General features: G+C 54.7%; 1 protein-coding gene across 2 annotated transcripts; it reads right to left on the reverse strand.

Moving 5' to 3' along the window:
* Positions 1 to 265: 265 nt before the first annotated feature.
* On the reverse strand, positions 266 to 15977 carry TIMM44 (translocase of inner mitochondrial membrane 44). 2 transcript variants are annotated; one of them, XM_060183994.1, is made up of 13 exons: positions 15866 to 15977; positions 13360 to 13461; positions 12666 to 12836; positions 10647 to 10727; positions 9225 to 9374; positions 8933 to 9072; positions 7774 to 7859; positions 5920 to 6012; positions 5144 to 5268; positions 4386 to 4436; positions 1543 to 1632; positions 748 to 858; positions 266 to 651 (listed from the first exon to the last, which is right to left on the reverse strand). In XM_060183994.1, exons 1-13 carry the CDS (start codon positions 15908 to 15910, stop codon positions 532 to 534), a joined length of 1365 nt encoding a protein of 454 aa, XP_060039977.1. In that variant the 5' UTR covers positions 15911 to 15977; the 3' UTR covers positions 266 to 531. The 2 variants fall into 2 exon arrangements, with proteins under 2 accessions (XP_060039977.1, XP_060039976.1); XM_060183993.1 differs by lacking the exon at positions 15866 to 15977 and adding an exon at positions 15245 to 15337.
* Between the last annotated feature and the right edge of the window lie 1135 nt (positions 15978 to 17112).

Here is a 17112-nt window from a genome sequence, read left to right on the forward strand (position 1 = left end):
GCCCAGGTTGCCACCCTCCAAACCTGGGACCCAGATCCTTCCCCGCTGGGAGTCACCGCCCCCCCAGTGCCACCGCAAGTCCCGGGGGGCGCCCCCGCAGTGACAGACACGGAGTCTCGGGCGCTGTCTAGCACCGGTGTTCACTCTTTCCCCAGTCGCCAGCGTGTATTTACAGGAAGAGAGAAGAGCACTCACTGTTCTTTGATTTTTATTTGATTTTTTGTCATTTGTTTTATTACTATTTTTTTTTCTTAAAAACGGGGCTAAAACGGGCCAGCCTGGGTTGCCAAGCTGCGAGGGGGTGTTGAGGCTCCCTGACCCGACTGGGAGCCCCTCTCACCACTGGGGAGGTTGGGGGTGGGTGGAAGGCGCTCTTGGCACTGTCCGGGGCGGAGGTCCTGACACCCCCTCGTTCCTGGGTCCTCGCCCCCAGGCCCCCCCAGACCCATGTCCCGGTGGGGGTCCGGTGTGGGTGTGGCTCAGGCCAGCCTGGAGTCCAGCCTGGAGTCCCCCCTGGCGGTGGTGTCGGGCTCAGAGCACCTGCTCCGTGCTGGAGGCCGACACGTCCAGGAGACGCCAGGCGGCGTAGGGGTTCAGCTCGTCTTGGTCTCGGCACAGCGCCCACACGTACAGCATCCGGAGCACCTTGTCCTGGGAGGCGGCGAGGCCCGGGGGGTGTCAGAGTGGGGGGGGGCTGCGGACTTGGGGGCATCCCTCACCCCCACCCCCCCAGGCCCCTCAACACACCGGGTCGCCCTCCACCACCTCGCCTTTGGGGTTCTTGATCACCATCACCAGCTGGGCCTGGAAGGTGACGATGAGGACAGGCCCCTGTTCCATCATCTTGCCCATGGCCAGCTGGGGGACGGACGACAGACAGATGGGGGGGGGTGTCAGTGCCAGAGACTGTCCCCAATGGGGGGAACCACCCCAGGCCTGTTAGTTGGCCAAGAATATCCCCAACTCCCCAGGGACAAAGGCGCCGGCCTCTCAGGCAGCGAGTCCTGGGTTCGAGTCCCAGCATCGCCTGGGTGAGACAGGGAAGCTCTGCTTCTCTCTCTCCTGGCAGGTGTCTCTCTGTCTCCCCCTCCCTGCTCGATTTCTGACTATCTCTATCCAATAAAGAAACAAAAAACAAAACAAAACAAAAATTGTGGTCCGGGAGGTGGTGCAGTGGATAAAGCTCTGGGCTCTCAAGCAGGAGGTCCTGAGTTCAATCCCCGGCAGCACATGGACCAGAGTGATGTCTGGTTCTTTCTCTCTCTTCTCCTGTCTTTCTCATGAATAAATGAATAAAATCTTTAAATAAAAAAATTAAAAAAAAAATAGGGAGAGAGATTGGCGGCCCAGGAGGTGGAGCCGTGGATAATATATTGGTCTCTCTCTCTCTTTCTCTCTCACAGAGATGGTCCTGAGATCCATCTCTGGGATTTCACTGCTGTAGTCTTTTAAGACCTACCTAGGGCCCACCCCCCACCATCCCCATCCCAGTCCCCGCCCTGCAGTCCCGGAGGGCTCCCCAGAGGAGGCAGCGGCTCTCACGTCGATATTGTCGATGTCCAGGATGTGGGAGTGGAACTGGAGGCCGAGCGCCTTGGCCTGCTGGATGGGGTGCGCCAGCTGGCTGTAGGTCTGCATGGAGAAGCAGGGTCACCCACGCGGCCGTGCACCGGCAGCGGGGTGCAGGGGTGCGTGGGGTGGGGGCAGCGCTCACAGCCAGGATGGAATTGGAGCTGTTTATTCCTGGGGCCCCTGGGACCCGGTCAGGCGAGGGTCTTTTTGACAGAGAGACAGAGAGACGGCGGGCGGCGGGGCACCTGGTCTAGGCGCTCACATCGCAGTACATACACAAGGACCCGGGTTCGAGTCCCCTGGCCCCCACCTGCAGGGGGAGAGAGCTTCACGAGTGGTGAAGCAGGGCTGCGGGGGTCTCTGTCTCTCTCCCGTTTCTGTCCGATAGCCAATAAATAATATTTTAAAAGCGAGAGAGATGTGGGCTGGGTGGTGGCGCACATGTGACGGTGCACAAGGACCCGGGTTCGAGCCCCTGGTCCGGTCCCCCACCTGCAGGGGGAAAGCTTTGCAAGTGGTGAAGCAGGGCTGCAGGTGTCTCTCTGTCTCTCTCCCTCTCTATCTCCCCCTTCCCTTTCGATTTCTGACTGTCTCTAGCCAGTAAATAAAGAGAATAATAATAAAGATTAAAAAAGAGCCGCCTCCCCCCCAGCCCTGAGGCTCCCTCCGAAGCGGTGCAGGATGCCAGGCTCCAACCTGTGTCAGGCATGGCGGTGGGCGGTGAGCGGTGGGCGGTGGGGGGTGGGGATGGGCAGAGCAGTGCTCTGTCCGGGACAGCTCCTCCTCCAGGCTGGACCCCGAGCTTTTTCCAGGCAGAGGAGCTGGGCCGAGAAACATGAATGCCGCCGACCCCCGCCCCAACCACCCGGGGCTGATGCCAAGCCACGTGCGGAGGACGACGTGGCATTTACTGCGACGCCCCAGCCGTTTCCACGGCCACTGGAGCCGGGGGCTCTGCCAAGACACACAGCCCACTGGTCCCCGAGAGAAAGGGGGAGAGAGAGAGAGGGAAAAAAGAGAGAGAGAATACCCACAGAATTAAATGCCTGCCTGATTAGTCACTGTGTGCAGGGGAGGAAGACAGATTCAGACAGTCTGATGACATCTGTTTTTTTTTTTTTTTCTTTCTTTCTCTCCCTCTCTCCAAGTTGTTTTGCAAGAGTCCGGGCCAAAATAGAAGCCAGTGCCCAGAGAGGATGGCGGGGTGTCAGGGAGGGTGAGGCGGGGTGGCAGGCGAGGGCAGGGGCTGGGAGGCGGCCAGCTGGGGCAGACAGGGCTGCCTCTCTCTCTCTGATGGCTGGCTGGGCTCTGCGCCCTGTGACCCCAGGACCCTGTGCCCTGTGCCCTGCGCCTGGGAGTCTGGGAGCCGCCGGCCCCGTTGGGACACGGGGAGCGAGAAATCTAGTCTTCCCATGTCTGCGGCTTCTCAGGGTGCCGGGAATGAATGGCCCCAGGGTGCTGGGAACTTGCTCAGCCCCGCCCCTGCTCTGGGTGCGACACTGGCGAGATTTCTCTCACTGCGCCTCCGAGCCTTGAATCTTCTTTATTATTATTTTATATTAATATTTTGTATATTTATTTATTTCCTTTTGTTGCACTTGTTTTATTGTTGTAGTTATTGATGTCGCTGTTGTTGGATAGGACAGAGAGAAATGGAGAGAGGAGAAGAAGACAGAGAGGGGAGAGAAAGACAGACACCTGCAGACCTGCTTCACCGCCTGTGAAGCGACTCCCCTGCAGGTGGGGAGCCGGGGGCTCGAACCGGGATCCTCACGCTGGTCCTTGTGCGCTTAACCCGCTGCCATACCACCCAACTCCCTATTTATTATTTTTTTTAAAGAGAGAGACAGAGGGGGCCAGGCAGTGGTGCAGCCGGCTAAGCGCACAGTCACCCCAGGTGATGATCCAGGTTCAAGTCCCCGGTCCCCCCCCTGCAGGGGGAAAGCTTCCCTAGGGTGAAGCAGGAAGGCAGGGGTGTGTCTCTCTCTCTCTCTCTCTCTCTCTCCCTATCTGCCTTCCTATCTCTCTCAATATCTCTCTTTAAGTTTCATCTATTTTTGTTTGTTTTGTAAATGTTTATTATAGGACAGAGACAGAGAGAAGTTGAGAGGGGAGAGAGACAGTGAGGCACCTGCAGCCCTGCTTCACCACTTGCTAAGTAAGCTTTCCCCCTGCAGGTGGGGGCCGGGGGCTTGAACCCGGGACGTGCGTGCTCAGCAGAGGGGCATCAGGGCCCTTCCCCCTCCTCAATTTTATATTAGAGAAGAGGGACAGAGCCAGACAGAGGGAGAGAGGGGGAGATGGAGCGAGGGAGAGAGAGGAGAGAGAGAAGGGGAGGGTGGAGAGAGGCAGAGTGGGAGAGAGGGAGAGAAGGAAAGAGGGGAGTCGGGCGGTGGCGCAGTGGGTTAAGCGCACGTGGCGCAAAGCGCAGGGACCGGCAGAAGGATCCGGGTTCGAGCCCCCGGCTCCCCACCTGCAGGGGAGTCGCTTCCCAGGCGGTGAAGCAGGTCTGCAGGTGTCTGTCTTTCTCTCCCCCTCTCTGTCTTCCCCTCCTCTCTCCATTTCTCTCTGTCCTAGCCAACAACGACGACATCAATAACTACAACAATAAAACAAGAGCAACAAAAGGGAATATTGGAAAAAAAAAAAAAAAAAAGAAGGAAAGAGGGAGAGGGAGAGGGAAGGGAGACGGCGGTTCCTGTCCCAGTTCCTGACCCTCGTTCAGTTATGACTTCATGGGGGGGGGGGATAACAACAACGTCGACAGCCGTAACTATAACCATCCCCTTCAAAGTCAGGAAACCGGTACTCACGGCTTCATAGCACCAGTCTCTGAGGATGTCCAGCTCCCCGCAGATCATGGCCTGGACAGAAGGACAAACATAAGTGGGTGAGGATGGCCCCGAGCCCCCATCCCTCCACAAGGTTTGTCCCCACCCTCCCCCCAGGCCTCTTGCCCCACACCCCCTCCCCAGTAAGGCCAGGGGAGGGGGACACAGCAGGCAATAGGGACCAGGACCAAGGCCAACGTGGCCACAGGTAAGGCATGCACTCTGCCTGCTGATGTCCCAGGCTCTATCCGCCGAGGATTTACATTATAAAAATAACAGTAACAGGGAGCCGGGCGGTAGTGCAGCGGGTTAAGCGCAGGTGGCGCAAAGCACAAGGACCGGTGTAAGGATCCCGGTTCGAGCCCCCAGCTCCCCACCTGCAGGGGAGTCGCTTCACAGGCGGTGAAGCAGGTCTGCAGGTGTCTGTCTTTCTCTCCTCCTCTCTGTCTTCCCCTCCTCTCTCCATTTCTCTCTGTCCTAGCCAACAACCATGACATCAGTAACAACAACAATAATAACTAGAATAACGATAAAAAAACAAGGGCAACAAAAGGGAAAATAAATAAATAAATAAGTAGGCACAACAGACAACCAGGATTCCGGGAAAGAGGCTTCCAGAGAAACGGGGAAGGGGGAGGCCCCCAGCGGCCCCCTTGATTTCCCTAGCGGCGGTGCGGTGCCCAGTGGGTGACGGCAGGCCACTGAGGACCGCACAGACCGAAGCCCCCGGCCAGGCCCACCTCCAGGATGTTGGGAATGATGTCGTTCTCACACTGGCGCAGGAAGCGGTCCTTGTCGAAGGCGGGGTCCACCCGAAGGATCTCGGTCAGCACCTCGGACATCTCGGTTTTGGAGAACAGGCCCCCTGAGGGCAGGGGTGGGGGGGGACGACAGCACATTGGTTCTGGAAGCAGGCTCTCTCGGGGGCCTGAGGCTCTGAGGCTCCAGGTTCAATCCCCGGCAACCCCCAGCAGCCAGAGCTGAGCAGGGCTATGGTTTTAAAAAAAAAAAAATCCCATATATGTAAAGAGTTGTTAATAAATCAACAAGAAAAAGGCAAGGTCTGGGAGACAGCAGGAGGGTTCTACAAAAAGATTTCACTGCCTGAGGCTCTGAGGTCCCAGGTTCCATCCCCTGTACCACCAGCAGCCAGAGGCGAGCAGGGCTCCGGCTTAACTCCTCTGTGTCTTCCCCTCCTCTCTCCATTTCTCTCTGTCCTAGCCAACAACGACAACAACAGCAATAACAACCACAAGGGCAACACAATGGGAAAAACAGCCTCCAAGAGCAGTGGATTCATAGTGCTGGCACCGAGCCCCAGCGATAACCTCGGAGGCAAAAACAAAACAAAACACACTCCAAAGCCCCAGGTTCAATCCCCAGCAGCACCATCACAAACCAGAGCTGAGCCAAGAACTCTCCCTGTGGGTCAGGGAGCGGGAGGTTGGGGTGGTGGTGGTGGGGGGGGAGTTGAGCCCTTCCCAGCATCTGCTGGTGACTCCTGGGTGTCACTCACCCAGCATATCCGTGACTCTGTCCGTCAGTGCCCGGGAGGCTCGGATGAAGGCATTGTCACTTTCGTCATATTTCATCTTCATCTCGAAGAATCCTGCAGGGCCCCAGGGGTGATTAGGGGGGGTCCCTTCCCAGAAGATGGTTGGTCCCCTCTCCCCGATTTCATCCCACGATGGGAGCAGATAGCCCGCGGCCTGGAGCTGACTGTTTATTTAGGAGGAAGCGGGATGTGGGAGGGCGGAGATGGCAAGCACAGGGGCTCTGCAAGGAGACTCTCCTGCCTGAGGCTCTGAGGTCCCAGATTCAATCCCTGCACCACCGTCAGCCAGAGCTGAGCAGGGCTCTGGGCAAAGAAAAATAAACAAGGAGGGAATCGGGCGGTGGCGCAGTGGGTTAAGCGCAGGAGGTGCAGAGCGCAAGGACCAGAATAAGGATCCCGGTTCGAGCCCCCAGCTCCCCACCTGCAGGGGAGTCGCTTCACAGGCGGTGAAGCAGGTCTGCAGGTGTCTGTCTTTCTCTCCCCCTCTCTGTCTTCACCTCCTCTCTCCATTTCTCTCTGTCCTATCCAACAACGACGACATCAAGAACGACAATAATAACTACAACAATAAAACAACAAGGGCACCAAAAGGGAATAAATAAATATTTAAAAAAAAAGAAGCAAAAACAAGGAAATAAAAAATAGGAAGATCAAAACAGAGAAAGAGGTGGCCAGAGGAGGGTCTGGAAATAGTGCAGAGGGACTTCGATGTCCTTAGGACAGAAAATTTAAAATGAGGGGCTGGGTGGTGGCGCACCTGGTCGAGCACCTGTGTCACAGTGCGCAAGGACCTGGGTTTGAGCCCCCAGGCCCCACCTGCAGGCAGAAAGCTTCCCGAGTGGTGAAGCAGGGCCGCAGGTGTCTCTCTCCCTATGACCCCCCCCCTCTTGATTTCTGGCTGTCTCTATTCAATAAAAAGCAAACTTAATTAAAAAAAAAATGAGAAATGAAAAAAAAAGGGGGGGCCCGGTGGTGGCGCACCTGGTTGAGCACACACACAGCAGTGGGTAAGGACCCGGGTTCAAGGCCCTGGTCCCCACCTTCAGGGGGGAAGCTTCGTGAGTGGTGAAGGAGGGCTGCAGAGGTCACTCTGTCTCTCTCCTTATCTGGCCCTTCCTTCCCCTCAAATTCTGTCTCCCATAAATATAAAATAATAATAATAATAAAAAATCAAAACGAGTGGGTAAACGGGGTCAGGCTTGGGCTGGCAGACACGAGACGACGAAGTGTCCGCCTCTCAGGCTTAAAGCCCCGAAATTCATCGAATGCGTGAGAGGGATGCTTTCCTGGCTTCTCTTTCGTATAAAGACCGTTTCCTTTTGTCAAAAAATATTGCCCTGTTTCGAGAGCATGAGGTCCTGAGTTCAAACCCTGGAAAAGCCATGGAAAAGAGCCACGTCCTCATTCTTCTCCCCCCCCCTCCCCGTTACTAAATAAACAAACAAAATCTGAAGTAAATAAATTATATCTACGTATTTATTGGCATGGGCAGAGAGGAAGTGAGAGAAGAGGGGGAGAGAGTGTGTGCGCACGGGCAGGGCAGACGTGCAGGGATGGGGGGCGGGGCGGACACCCCACACCTGAATCAGCTGGACCTAGGCCCCGCCCACCGACACCCCAATTGGCCAGTCTACTCTGCCCCCCCCACCCACCGGAGCCTCCTATTCTCATTGGACAATATCCCCTGCGGCCCCACCCTCCGCCCCATTGGACCACCCCAATGACCCCGCCCACCCCGAGAGTCCCAGGGACCAGTCATTCCTGGGTTCCCCCCTGCTCCCAGAGGCCGCCCTCCCCGCAGCCCCGCCCACTCACGGTTGAACACAGCATTGTTGTCCTTGAAGTCCCTCCACTGTTGGTACCACTTGGAGTCCTTGTGCAGAACCATGCCCAGCGCCTCTCTGGGGGGGGGGTGACGGATGTGAGCCTCCGGGCCCCCTCAGCCCCTCTTCAGGTCCCACATATGTAAAAAGCTCTTAGGAATCAACAAGAATAAAAGAGGGCCAGGGAGACTGCACAGTGGTTCAACGAAAAGCCTCTCCTGCCTGAGGCTGTGAGGCCCCGGGTTCCATCCCCAGCACCACCATCAGGCAGGGGTGTGGTTTAGAGGAGGAAAGAAAAAAAAATCCCACATATGTCAAGAGTTCTTAGAAATCAACAAGAAAAAGACAAGGCTAAGGAGGTCCTATAATGCTTCTGTGAAAAAGACTTTCCTGCTTGAGGCTCTGAGATCCCAGGTTCCACCCCCAGCACCACCATTAGCCAAAGCTGAGCTTATTAAAAAAAACAAAAAAACAAAAAAACCGCATATGTGGGAGTCGGGTGGTAGCGCAGCGGGTTAAGCGCACGTGGCACAAAACACAAGGACCGGCATAAGGATGCTGGTTCGAGCTCCCGGATCCCCACCTGCAGGGGAGTCACTTCACAGGCGGTGAAGCAGGTCTGTCTTTCTCTCCCCTTCTCTGTCTTCCCCTCCTCTCTCCATTTCTCTCTGTCCTATCCAACAACGAGGACAACAACAACTACAACTACAACTACAACAATAGAGAAGACAAGGGCAACAAAAGGGAATACATAAATATTTTTTTAAAAATCCACATATGGGAGTCCGGCAGTAGCGCAGTGGGTTAAGCGCATGTGGCGCAAAGCGTAAGGACCGCTGGAAGGATCCGGGTTCAAGTCCCCGGTTCCCCACCTGCGGAGGATTTATTTCACAGGCGGTGAAGCAGGTCTGTGGGTGTCTTTCTCTCCCAGTCTTCCCCTCCTCTCTCCATTTCTCTTTGTTCTATCCAACAACGATGACAGCAACAACAACAATAACTACTACAATCAAACAATAAGGGCAACAAAAGTGAATACATAAATTAAAAAAAAAAAAAAAGCCCACATATGTAAAGAGCTGTTACAAATCAAAAAGCAAACTGAGGGGATGTGGGGTGTGCTTGCAGGGTTCGGGGGGGGCCCTGCCACCTACTCATTGGGCTCAAACACCTTCTCCTCTTTGAGCTTCTCGCCCGCGAACTCCTTCCGCTTCCGGAGCCGCTGGGGCCGCCGGTAGGGCCCCGTCTGGCCAATCACGGTGTCATCGATCTCCTTCCTCACCGACTCCACACCCTGTGGGACAGGAAGGGGGTGTCTAGGGATTGGGGCTCCTCTGTCTCTCGACCCAGGTTCTAAGACTCACCCTCCTCTCGTGGCCCGGCGGGATATCTGGGGGGGTATCTGTACAGACAGGAACCCCCCACCCCAGACACAAACCAGCTCACCTGGGAAAGGGCTCTGAAGGCAGCCGTACGGCCCAGCCTCTCACCACCCTTGGACACCGACTCTGCCGACTGCTTGGCTGTTTTCGTGGCCTCCTCGACACCCTCCTTGATCTTCCGGCCCAGGTCGCTCTGACTGACTTCCTGGAGACTCTACTGAGGCAGAGGTGTGTGTGTGGGGGGGCTCAGCGGGTGGTGAGCTGGACCCTCCTCCACGCGTTGAGGTTCCTGAGTTTGAAGCCTGTGCCGGGGGAGGCTCTGTTTCTGTTTCTCTCAAACTCCATCCCCGCCTCAGAAACAGTGGGGAAGCAGGGCTGCAGGTGGCTGTCTGTCTCTCTTACTTCTTCTCTGTCTCTATCCATCCAATGAGAACCTACAGGATCCTGGACTTTTATTTATTGATCCCTGGGGCTTGGTGCCTGCACTACAAGGCCATATTTTCCCCTTATGTTGGTTGCCCACGTAGTTGTTGTTGTTATTGATGTCGTTACTGTTGGCTAGGACAGAGAGCAATGGAGAGAGGAGGGGAAGACAGAGAGGGGGAGAGAGACAGACCACCTGCAGACCTGCTTCACCTGCAGGTGGGGAGCCGGGGGCTCAAACCGGGATCCTTCTGCTGGTCCTTGTGCTTTGCGCCACCTGCGCTTAACCTACTGCACTACCGCCTGGCCCTGCTCCACATTTTTTTTTTTTTTTCCTCCTCCAGGCTTATTGCTGGGCTCGGTGCCTGCACCATGAATCCACCGCTCCTGGAGGCCATTTTCCCCCCCTTTTTGTTGCCCTTGTTGTAGCTTCGTTGTGGTTATTATTATTGCCCTTGTTGACGCAATTTGTTGTTAGATAGGACAGAGAGAAATGGAGAGAGGAGGGGAAGACAGAGAGGGGGAGAGAAAGACAGACACCTGCAGACCTGCTTCACCGCCTGTGAAGCGACCCCCCTGCAGGTGGGGAGCCGGGGGCTCGAACCGGGATCCTTACACCGGTCCCTGCGCTTTGCGCCACATGTGCTTAACTCACTGTGCCACCGCCCGACCCCCCACATTTTTAAAATGTATATATTTATGATGGAATCAGAGAGAAATTGAGAGGGAAGGGGGAGAAGAAGAGAGATTAGTGCCTGGTGTTACAAGGGCCCGGGTTCAAAGCCCTGGTCCCCACCTTCAGGGGGAAAGCTTTGTGAGTGGTGAAGCAGGGCTGCAGGTGTCTGTCTCTCTCTCTCCTACCCACTCCAATTCTGGCTGTCTTGAGCTCATAAATAAAGATTAATAATATTAATAATAATGATGACGCTCAAGGCCCTATTTGGCTTCCCTTCTCTTTCCTGCTGAGGGAAGCAAGCAAGATTCCTTCTGGGCTCACTTCTTGGGTAGTGAGGTGGCCCCTCAAAGTACCGTGACCCCCAACACACTCTCCCAGGGTCGGCACCTCCTTGACTGTCCCGGAGAATTCCCCCAGCTTTTTCTTGATCACCTCGCTGGTCCGCACAGTCTCCGACTCAATGGTTTTCTGCAACAGGAGAAAGACAAAAACAAACAAAAAAACCCTTATATATATATAAGGAGGGGGAGACAGAGAGGGACAGGGACAGAGAGACACCTGCAGCCCTGCTTCACCACTCGGGAAGCTTTCCTCCCTGCAGGTGGGGACCTGGGGTCTTGAACCCGAGTCCTTGCGCACTGTATGTGCGTTCCACCAGGTGTGTCACCTGGCCCCCTTTTTCATTTTTTTTTCCCTAACAGGGAGAGGAGAAGGAAGAGGCAGATGGAGAGGGAGAGAGGGGGAGAGGGGAGAGGGAGAAAAGGGAGACAGCACAGTTGTTCTATAACAAAAGACTTTAGTGCCTGAGGCTCTGAGGCCCCAGGTTCAGCCCCCAGCACCACCAGCGGCCAGAGCTCAATAATGTCCTGACTAAAAAAAGAAGTATCTCCCGGGGCCAGGCAGTGGCGCACCTGGTTAAGCACACACACTACAGTGCTCAAGGACCCAGGTTCCAGCCTCTGGTCCCCACCTGCAGGGGGGAAGCTTCACGAGTGTTGCAGCAGGGCTGTTGCAGCAGGGCTGCAGGTGTCTCTCTGTCTCTCCCTCTATCTCCCCCACCTCTCAATTTCGCTCTGTCTCCAATAATTAAAAAAAAAAAAAAGGCTTTAAAAATTCTACATATGGGGAGTCGGGCGGTAGCGCAGCAGGTTAAGCGCAGGTGGCACAAAATGCAAAAGAATCCCGGTTTGCCTCCCCACCTGCAGGGGAGTCGCTTCACAGGTGGTGAAGCAGGTCTGCAGGTGTCTTATATTTCTCTCCCCTCTCTCTGTCTTCCCCTCCTCTCTCCATTTCTCTCTGTCCTATCCAACATCGATGACATCAACAACAATAATAACTACAAGAGTAAAACAACAAGGGCAACAAAAGGGGATAAATAAATATTTTTTAAAAATTATACATATGTAAAAAGTTCCTAGAAAACAACAAGAAAAAAATTAAGTTAGGGCCTGGGAGACAGCACAGTGGTTCTGCAGAGACTCTCCTGCCTGAGGCACTGAGGTCCCAGGTTCAATCCATCAGAGCTGAGCATAACCACTGGGGAAAGAAGTTAAAAAAAATAAGTAAGGCGAAGGGTACATAGCATAATGGTTTGTGCAAGCAGACTCTCCTGCCTGAGGCTCCAAAGTCCCACATTCAATTCTCTCACACCACCATAAGCCAGAGCTGAACAGTGCTCTGGTTAAAAAAAATTAGAAACAAATAAATAAAAATTAAAAAAAAATAATGTGGTCTGGGAGATGGATAAAGCATTGGACTCTCAAGCAAGAGGTTCTGAGTTCAGTCTCCTACAGCACATGTACCAAAGTGATGTCTGGTTCTTTCTCTCCTCCTGTCTTTCTCATCAATAAATACAATATTAAAAATAAATAAATAATAAAAAAATAGAAACAGTCTGAAAGGGACAAGTGCCCCACACTGAACGGGGACACTCAGAGGGGAACAGGCCACGGCCCCAAACTCATGAGGATGGCGTGGGGGGGTGGGTAGCTGACACCCAGCGCCTTGGTGAGGATCCGCGTGGGGGCCCAAAGGGGAAGGTTGTGGGACAGGGTCAAAGGACACGGAGCCATCCACTCACTCATGGCTGGGCACCATTAAGGCAGCGAGGAGTCAGAACGTTCAGGGAGGCCAGGTGTCTGGGCACGGTGTATGTGTGTGTGTGTGTGTGTGTGTGTGTGTGTGTGAGAGAGAGAGAGAGAGAGAGAGAGAGAGAGGGAGGGAGAGACAGGGGGCCAAGGGAACTTACATATTTTCTTTTTTTTTTCTTTTGGGCCCTATCCAAGGGTTCCAGGACTGGGGGAAGTAGAGGCTCTATAGTGGAGATGTGAGGTTCCTGCTGTCTTAGGGTTCAAAAAGACAATCGATAGTTAATGTTATCATCACATTGTTTGGTAGGGAACTTACATATTTTCTCCGAGCTTCCTGGAGAGCTTCTGACTCCTCCAGCCTCCGGGCCTCTTCTCGAAACTTCTTGATGTTTTCTTTCATCTCTCTGTTCTTGGCCAGTTCCTGCTTGATACTGTCGACTAACCCGGACAGAAAGCCCTTCCGGCTGCTGGAGGAGTAGGGCTGGGCCTAGAGAAATGGAAGGAGTGAGTGTGTGTGTGTGGGTGGGTGGAATTTGGGGGGACGGGGTTGGTCAGTGTTTTGCCTTCTCCTGGCTTGAGATCTCACAGTGAATATCCCTTTTGTTGTATTGTTATTGTTGTCATTATTGTTGGATAGGACAGAGAGAAATGGAGAGAGGAGGGGAAGACAGAGAGGGGGAGAGAAAGACAGACACCTGCAGACCTGCTTCACCGCCTGGGAAGCGACTCCCCTGAAGGTGGGGAGCCTGGGGGCTCGAACCAGGATCCTTCCGCTTTGCGCCACTTGCGCTTAACCTGCCGCGCTACCGCCCGACTCCCTGATATTTTGTTTTTAATGAAAGGGGCACTGGGCTTGGCACCTCCAAGGCGCTGGCTGGGGGCAGGGGGTCGGTGTAGACCGACAGCTGTGTGGGCGCCCTCCCGCGGACTTCAGCCTGTGTGTGCCAGTCGAGCCTGCCTCCTTGTCACCCCCCTCTCCGCATCTGCTTCTTGGCCGCTCTCTCACTCACCAGGGGCAGTTCTCTACCGGGTCGGCGGACGCTGCAGGTTCCGTGGGGCAGTGGTACTAGGTGCTGGCGGGGAAGAAACGGGATTCCACTGCTGAGACATCTCTGGTCGGGGAAGAGAGGTCCATTTAGAAGCCTGTGGTAGGCGGACTGGGAAGGGCCATAGTGGGGAAAGCACTGGACTCTCAAGTGTGAGGTCCTGAGTTCGATTCCCAGCATCGCATGTGCCAGAGGGAGGCTCTGCTTCCTTCTCTCTCTCTCTCATCCATAAATTAATCTTTTTTTTTTAAAGATTTTATTTATTTATTAATGAGAAACATAGGAGGAGAAAGAACCAGGCATCACCAGGGATTGAACTCAGGACCGCATGCTTGAGAGTCCGATGCTTTATCCACTGCACCACCATAAATTAATCTTTTAAAGAAGTAAATGTGGTGGTCCAGGAGGTGGCACAGTGATAAGGCTTTGGACTCTCAAGCAGGAGGTCCTGAGTTCGATCCTCAGCAGCACGTGCCAGAATGATGCCTGGTTCTTTCTCTCTCTCTCTCTCTCTCTTCATAATTAACAATTAAAATCTTTTTAAAAAAAGATGAACATTTTTTTAAAAAATGTTTTTTTAATTATTATTCTTTAAATTCTTTTTTTTTTTTTTTTTTTTACCAGAGCACTCCTCAGCTCTGGCTTATGGTGGTGCGGGGGTCTGAACCTGGGACGTTGGAGCCTCAGGCAGGAGAGTCCATTTGCATAACCATTATGCTATCTATCCATCGCCCTATTATTTTTTTTTAATTGGGAACAGCCAGAGATTGAAAGGGAGAGGGGGAGATAGGGAGAGAGACAGAGAGACACCCGCAGACCTGCTTCACCACTTGCGAAGCTTATCAGAAACCCTACTGGTGGGGACAGGGGGCTTGAACCTGAGTCCTTGTGTTTTGTAACATGTGCGCCACCACCCGGCCCCTAAAAAATTAAATGCTCATTTGTGCAGAGTTGGGGCCTTGTGCCTGTGGGATTTCACCACTTCCCAAGTCACTTTTTTTCGAGACAAGAGAGACAGTGAAAGGAAGAGCTTCCCCAGATGTTGCGGGGATATGCCACTTAGTGCCGGGGTTTCAGCCTGAGCTCTGGGCAGGGCGAGATACGCCCTCTGTGGGGGCTGGGCGGTGGGTGCACCTGGTGAATCGCACATGTAACCAGACACGAGGACGTGGGGTCAAGCCCCTGGTTCCCACCGGCAGTGGGGAAGCGTCACTGGCAGCAGAGCAGGGCTGCAGGTGTCTCTCCTCTCCTGACCTCAGGGCCCCTCTCTCCAAGAACCACCAGTAATTGTTCCAAGCTCTGTCAAACCCCCCCCCCCCCGCCCCCGTCCTTCACGCCCCATCTTGTTCCAAGATCCAAAGGGAATAAGCCCAACCCCATGTGGCCCGGGAAGTAATGCAGTGGGTAAAGCATTAGACTCTCAAGCATAAGGTCCCGGGTTCGATTTTGATTCCCGGCATTCTTTTTCTTTTCAATATTTTATTTATTTATTCCTTTTAGCTGCCCTTTTTTTTTTTTTAATTGTTGTAGTTATTATTGTTATTGATGTCGTTGTTAGCTCAGAAGAGAAATGGAGAGGGGAGGGGAAAGACAGAGAGGGGGAGAGACAGACAGACACCGGCAGACCTGCTTCACCGCCTGGGAAGCGACTCCCCTGCAGGTGGGGAGGGGCGCGGGTCCTCGCACCCAGGATCCTTGTGCTTCCGTATTATGTGAGTTTCGGCACAGGACCCTCCCCCCTTTTATTTCTCTTTAATCACAGAGAGAAAAATACATACATGGAATAACCAGAGCCCTGCTCAGCTCCGGCTGCTGGTGGTGCTGGGGATCGAACCAGGGACCTCAAGAGCCGCGGGCAGGCGAGTCTTTTTCTGCAGAACCCTCCTGCTGTCTCCCCAGCCCCATGAATAATAACAAGGATAACCATAACCTGATGTTATAACCAGCTGGTATCATACCAGATCATAGCAATGACCAGACACTGCCATACCATAGTGATTATTACTCATCTACTTTTCACAGAGTTCTGCCCGCCTCTGGCTGGTGCTGGTGCTGGGGATTGAACCTGGGACCTCAGGAGCCTCAGGCGGGAGAGGCTTTTGCAGAACCAGGATGCTGTCTCCCCAGCCCCTGAGCTGCTCGGCCTCTCCTGTCTGAGTTCTCTGTCTCTGTCTCCATGCTGACAGCCCCGGGGAAGGGATGCCCCGGCATTTCCCGCGGGTCTGGACCGTGATCCGGGGCGTCTGTGAGCGGGGGTCCCCCCCCGGCTCCCCGCGCACGTGGGGAGCACCCACCCCCGGGACCCGCCGCCCTGCACGCGGCGCCCCCACCACCCGGGCTGCCCCCAGCTCCCCGACCCCGAGCCTGTCGCCGCGCCCAGAGCCAGGATCTGAGCGGAAGGGGGGCCTTGGAGGCGGTGGACCAGGACCCCCAACTCGCAGGGAGCCCCCCACCACCGAGACCCGCTCACCCGCGGGCAGCGGCACCAGCCTCCCCGCAGCGCCGCCGCCGCCATGTTGAAAGATTCCCGTGTGACCTTCCCGCGACGCAGCCTGATGGCGTCATCAGCCGGCGTCCGCTGGGCCCGGCTGAGCCGAGGTCTGGGAAAGGGGGGGGGAAGGGGAAAAGGCCTCTGATTGGACAGAGTTCTAGAAGTGGGCGGGGCATGTGAAGCTATTGGCTGAGGCGAGATAGGGGCGGGGAAAATGCCTGGAGGGAGAGGCGTCTGATTGGTCGGCGTTTAAGGCAGAGGCTCGTGATAGGCTGAGCCTTCAGAGGGGCGTGGCTTAGGGCTGGCACGCCGGCAGGCGAGTTTACTCTGGCCGGAGTGTGCTGGCTGGCTTAAGGGCTTCGCATGCTGCCCGTTATGCTCACGGGAAAGGTTGATTTTTAAGGGGCCGCATGGTGAGCGCACGTGTTACAGTGCATGAGGACGTAGGTTCGAGCCCCCGTCCCCTACCTGCAGGGGGAAAGCTTAGCGAATGGTGGAGCAGGGCTGCAGGTGTCTCTTATCTCCCCCTTGCCTCTAGATTTCTGACAGTCTCTAGGCAATAAATATAATTTTTAAAAAAAAGCGACCAGGTGGTGGCGCACCTGGTTAAGCACTCGCATCACAGTGCGTAAGGACCCGGGTTCGAGCCCCTGGTCCCCAACTGCAGGGGGAAAGCTTCACGAGCGGTCAAGCAGGGCTGCAGGTATCTCTCTGCCTCTATCAACCCCTTCTCTCTCAATTTCTGGCTGTCTCTATCTAGTAGATAAAGATAATTTTAAATAAAAATACATAATAAAAAAAGGAAAGGCTGACCTGGAGTATGATTTATTTTTAAATTATTATTGTAGAGAGACAGAAATTGAGGTGCTGCGGCGGGGGGAGAGAGAGAGAGACAAACAGACACCTGCAGCCCTGCTTCACCACTCGTGAAGCTATTTCCTTGCAAGTGGGGACCGGGGGCTTGAACCCGAGTCCTTACGCACTGTAGTGTGAGCATTTAACCACGTGTCACCTCCTGCGCCCCTGGATTAAGATTGATTGAAGGGGTCAGGCTACCGGTAGCGCAGCGGGTTAAGCGCAGGTGGCGCAAAGCGCAGGGACCGGCGTAAGGATCCCGGTTCGAGCCCCCGGCTCCCCACCTGCAGGGGAGTCGCTTCCCAGGCGGTGAAGCAGGTCTGCAGGTGTCTGTCTGTCTCTCCCCCTCTCTGTCTTCCCCTCCTCTCTCC

Source organism: Erinaceus europaeus, unplaced genomic scaffold (genome assembly GCF_950295315.1).
Source record: "Erinaceus europaeus unplaced genomic scaffold, mEriEur2.1 scaffold_756, whole genome shotgun sequence".
In the NCBI taxonomy this organism is placed as follows: Eukaryota; Metazoa; Chordata; class Mammalia; order Eulipotyphla; family Erinaceidae; genus Erinaceus; species Erinaceus europaeus.